General features: G+C 37.9%; 1 protein-coding gene across 1 annotated transcript in view; it reads right to left on the bottom strand.

Moving 5' to 3' along the window:
- itgav (integrin, alpha V) overlaps positions 1 to 5236 on the bottom strand; it is a 33617-nt gene that overhangs the window by 16620 nt on the left and 11761 nt on the right. The window contains exons 7-11 of the mRNA XM_016454181.1: positions 3987 to 4109; positions 3721 to 3765; positions 2669 to 2712; positions 2504 to 2560; positions 1864 to 1916 (exon numbers count right to left, since the gene is read on the bottom strand). Of these exons, the coding sequence (XP_016309667.1) occupies positions 1864 to 1916; positions 2504 to 2560; positions 2669 to 2712; positions 3721 to 3765; positions 3987 to 4109 (322 nt within the window). The remainder of the gene's footprint in view (positions 1 to 1863; positions 1917 to 2503; positions 2561 to 2668; positions 2713 to 3720; positions 3766 to 3986; positions 4110 to 5236) is intronic.

Here is a 5236-nt window from a genome sequence, read left to right as displayed (position 1 = left end):
CGAGTGTCTGGAGTCTCTGTGACAGCAGGAAGATCCCGTCTCCATCCACGGCTGCTGTGTGCAGGGCTACCAGGATATTTACCGCTCTGTGGAGCCCATGATGAAGACACACTGTGGTCAACAGCATCCCTACAGCCTTGAGCTGGGGCTGAAGATCAAGCAGTGCCTGTGGGAGACGCTCAGCTGCCCTTCACTGCTGGAGACGGAGCAGCAAGATGGACATGTCCTCATCACTGAGAGCTTCACAAGCAGCAGAAGCTTCGCTCCACGAATCCACGTGAACGTCAGTGAAGAACCTTTGCCTGAGCAACACTGAGTCACCAGTGTCTCATGGAGCATCACACAGTGGGACCTACATTTGTAAATACTGTATATATTGTACATAGTTATAGAGTAAGTTTATAGTTATAGAGTAAGTTTTATTTTGTAGAGTAAGTTTTATTTTATTCATTAAGTTTATAGTTTGCAGAGCAAGTTGTTTTTAGATGTGTTTGGTGATTGTCAATGCAGTGTTTTGTGGTCCTCTGTTGTTCTAATTGGCTTTTAGTGCTTTGCTACATGGTTGTGGGGATGTTTTTGGTTGTTTTCTGTGTGTTGACTTGCGTTTGCCAAGGATTTCTGCACAGTTGTTAGCTTGTTGTGTTGCGGTTGCTGGACTCCTCTGTTTGGTTTTTATGCGTTATGTGGTTGTTAGGATGTTTTGAGTGGCTGGTTGACATGTGGTTGTTTTAAACAGTCAGGTTAGGGTAGGTTAGGGTCCCTCATATGGTTTGCAGCTTGATGTGCTGTGAGGGCTTGTGTGCATCAGTGATGCTGAGAGCTACGCCACTGGTACTTCACAACTACTGTAGCGTTACCCATAGTGGACAGGTCTCAGCTGAGATGCCAGACGAAGACAAACCACCTGATTCTGGACAGCAGCAGACTGACCTGATGCTCCTGCCAGTAGATCAGTCTTGCAGCAACAACAACAACAACAACAACAACATTAGAACATCATACTCCAGGTAAGAAAGCCTGTGTAACGCTGTGTAATGTGCTTATTTGTGCATCAATAATCAAAATGTATGTTAAGGTGCTCTGTGAAATTTTGGGGGCAAATTCCATTAATTCCAATAGGAATCCATGCAATTGGGAGGTTTGCGCGAGAGCATAAACATTCCCCATGCAGATTTCACTCATGTTCAAGCTGGTCACGCAAATTCGCTGCGGTGACCAACAGAAAGCTTCTTGGTTTGAAATTGACTTCTGTGTGAGAAGAGCCTCATACTGTACATTGAAAATCAAAATTAGAAGCTGAAAACTGTATTTAAAAAAACAAAAAACTAATAAAGCTCAAAACTAATAACCCTCTTTTGTTGGTTTCCAGAGCATTGTTATGTGGTTAATGTAGTGAAAAAAAAAAAAGAGTTTAAAGAGTGATCTGCTTTACATCAACAAATACTGAATTCAGAACGCTCTGAACATAAAATTGACTTACAACCCATCGGGTCGCGCGGTTGTGGCTAGAAGGGATATAGCTACAGCTGGAAGTGAGGCAATTCTAATTCATCCATCCAATCGGGCGAGATTTTAGAGATTTTGGTTTAAAGGACTTTGATTGGCTGATTAGTTCAGTAGTTGTCCTCTTCACTGCCCATTTAATTAATTTTTTCTTTTACTTTCCTCCTGTCCATCCGGTGAGATTTTGCATCACAAAACCGGGCCACACCCTACCAGTTGTGAACCACTGATTTAAAGTATCCATTAGTGCATGAATGCACATTCTTAAAAGAAAAGATTGTCAAAAATGTATAAGAATCATCATCAACCCACACTGAGAAAAAAACATCCAACAGCGTGTGAGTGTAAAGCATTAATTACCCGTCATTATTGATGTCAACAGCTGCTACAGAATGACCGAAGTAAGCAGCCATCTAAGGTGGACAGAGAAAAAAACAAAAAAGCCAATTTAGACTAGACTGGAGCTTTAGACTAAACACAGTTTTTAAGACAAACAAAAACAGTCAAAATTTAAAATACTGGTCTACATAAAAGTTATTGGCCATAACATTCAAATCAACCAACATAATGTCAATGATACTACTACTACTACTACTAATATATCATTATCACTGGTATTGGTGGTGCACCCTATAGCATATCCACGTAGATCCAGTTCTTGATCTTATTGAAATCTCCGTTAAGCTCATGTTGACTTAAGCTTGATTAACTGTTGATGAATCATCACTGAAGCAATCACAATCAGCCAAAAACACCTCTTTTCCCTTCTTGCTCTCGTGTGTTGGCGACACTGCTGCCAATAGCTTCCAGATGTGAGAGTGGATTTAGGACATGAACTTGTTGCTCGTAAACAAATGTTGAACATGACTGTGCCATGACCATGAGCACAGGCATGTCATGTGACCTGCAGGCTGCTCACAGGCAAGACTGCTCATATATGCTCTTATCCTGTCATTTACCACACATCACAATGTCTAACAAACACTTTTGTAATGCTCACCTGTGTGCCTGTGAAATTATACATAGACTCCATGTTCTTCCCATTAAAAATGTTGACCTAACAAGACAAAACCAGACAGAGATTCATGCAAGCTGTTTCAAGCAGAGTTGCATCACTTTTATGGGTTCTCATCAGATTCCTGACCAAAAATAGTATAAAACTCACATAACCGAGAGCCTTCTCCCCTCTAGGAACTCCAGTGACATAATCTAGAGAGGCAGGAAGAATTAGAAATGAGTTGGACACAACAATGCTTTCATTCAGCAGAGGTTTCTTGATTTCAATTTAGAGAAAAATCTGATTTAAGCACTTCCCGTAATGCACTACTTTAGTTTGCAATACTATGGGGCTGGAATTCAGAGCAGGCCAGTAAAGACCAGCTAAAGCAAGCCCCTGACAACTTGTGGTTGTGGGGTGCTTAAAATTACATTACTGTTCAAACATTTGAGGTCTATTAGATTTTTTATGTTTTTGAAAAAAAAACTGCATTTATTAGTTAAAAAATACAGTACTGTGAAATATTATTACCATTTAAAATAACGTTTTCTGTTTGAATGTATTTAAAAATGCAATTTATTCCTGTAATGCAAAGCTGATTTTTTTTATCAGCAATTACTCCAGTTTTCAGTGTCACATGATCCTTCAGCAATCATTCAAATATACTGATCTGGTGCTCAAGAAAAGTCTATTATAATTATCAATGTTGAAAACAGTTGAAGTGAAGTGAAGTGAAGTGAAGTGACGTGACATGTGGCCAAGTATGGTGACCCATACTAGGAATTAGTGCTCTGCATTTATCCCATCCAAAGTGCACACACACAGCAGTGAACACACACACCGTGAACACACACCCGGAGCAGTGGGCAGCCATTTTTTTTGCTGCGGCGCCCGGGGAGCAGTTGGGGGTTCGGTGCCTTGCTCAAGGGCACCTCAGTCGTGGTATTGAAGTGCTGCTTAATCATTTCTGAAAACTATATATTACACTTTTTTCAGGATTCTTTGCTGAACAGAAAGTTCAAAAGAACAGTATTTATTCACAATAGTGATTTTTTGTAACATTATTAATGTCTTCCATCATCATTATTGACTTTGATTTAATGTGCCCTTACCAAATAAATGTATTCATTTAAAAAAAAAAAAAAAAACAATATCTAACCGATCCCATCTATTTATCATTTCCAAAATATTAACCATATCAAAATGATTAAATATCTTACCAACTTCACTGTCATCATTAAAATCACCAACGGCCACAGAGTAACCTAAGAGCAAATCAAATGATGACATTAATATCTGCACTGCACTGGCAATTGTTTACTTTGTATTTTCTGATCACTGCAACTTAAAACACCTAAACATTCATTACATATGTAACCTAATATTACAGCAAGCTCTACTCTTGGTTTCCAGGTAACAGTGCACCACCACAAAACAAAATTACAACTTTAAGAAATAGCAAAACAAAAGATGCACACAGGCTTACCCAAATAACTGTCATCATACTGAGCTCCGGCTGACTTGGTTGATAACTGGTTACCGTAAGGAGTAAAAAACTCCTTATTGTATCTGCTGATGACCTCAGTGATGTCATCTGAGATCAGCTGACCTAGAAAGACAAAAAACAGTTAGGAAAGCACAAATATGAAACACACATATGGAATGAAGTGTGCAGGTAATAAGAGATTTCTTCAGCCTGCATGTAATGTTTAGCACACCAGAAAGATGTAGGTGTCAATATATGCAGACATGTACACGTTACAAGTAAAAACATGCTTAACAAAATGTATTCTAAACAGTCACATCGTCCTCAGTCATGTAACACTACTATAAATATGGTTGTACTACATGCATTTTGTTGTTCTTATGGTCTTTAATCTTAACTAGACTAATATAGACTCTCTCAGCATCAGTGTTAGGGAGTAAATAATTAAATGTTGTGATGCCACTAACTTAAGGTTTTTTAAAACTGTGTAGCTTTTTCAGCAGCAAGCAATTATTTTTTTTTACAGTACATTAACATGTTTTACGCTACATTTTATTGCTCTCACAGCCTTACGACAGAGCGAGCTGATGCAATAATCAAACACACTCCCTTCAAATGATTTCTTAAGTCTAATTTATTTCAGGGGCTACATTTCTTCAGTTTGGTCATTTAAATTTATCACTAAAAAGAAGTTATACATTTTCTGAAAAAATAAATAATAATAATAATTTGAGTAATCAGTAAAGTTCCCAGACATTTGTCACCTTTTTGTAGAAAAATAACTCATGAGGCTTAAATGATAATGTAGCAATACATTAACAAATGTAAACACAACAAAATAAAGACTTATTTCAAGTCTCTCCAAGGTTAGCTTAGGTCACTGTGTCATACATTTCTGAAAGCATTTTACTCTTAGCATGTTGTATAATTATCATACCATCAGCAAAGATAGGTAAAACGAAAACAGAAAAAAGTTCCTTCAGTCTGTTCATTTAAATGTACTGCTAAAATAATTTAAAGGTGCCATAGAATGCATTGATACAACATTTTAAATTGTTCTCTGATATCTACATAGAAGGTATGTGGCTTAGGTAAGGGCAAAAAATCTCCAGAAACGGTTTTACTTGTCCATTTACAACCCTAGGATTTGTCCAGAATTAAATGGTCTGTTTTGACCTTATTTGGAAGCGTCATGAATAATAATGTTGAGCTCTGCTCTGATTGGCTGTTTCACAGTGCAGATCATTTCA

Source organism: Sinocyclocheilus anshuiensis, unplaced genomic scaffold (genome assembly GCF_001515605.1).
Source record: "Sinocyclocheilus anshuiensis isolate Anshui unplaced genomic scaffold, SAMN03320099.WGS_v1.1 scaffold976, whole genome shotgun sequence".
NCBI lineage: Eukaryota > Metazoa > Chordata > Actinopteri > Cypriniformes > Cyprinidae > Sinocyclocheilus > Sinocyclocheilus anshuiensis.
This window is presented reverse-complemented; position numbering and strand designations above follow the sequence as displayed.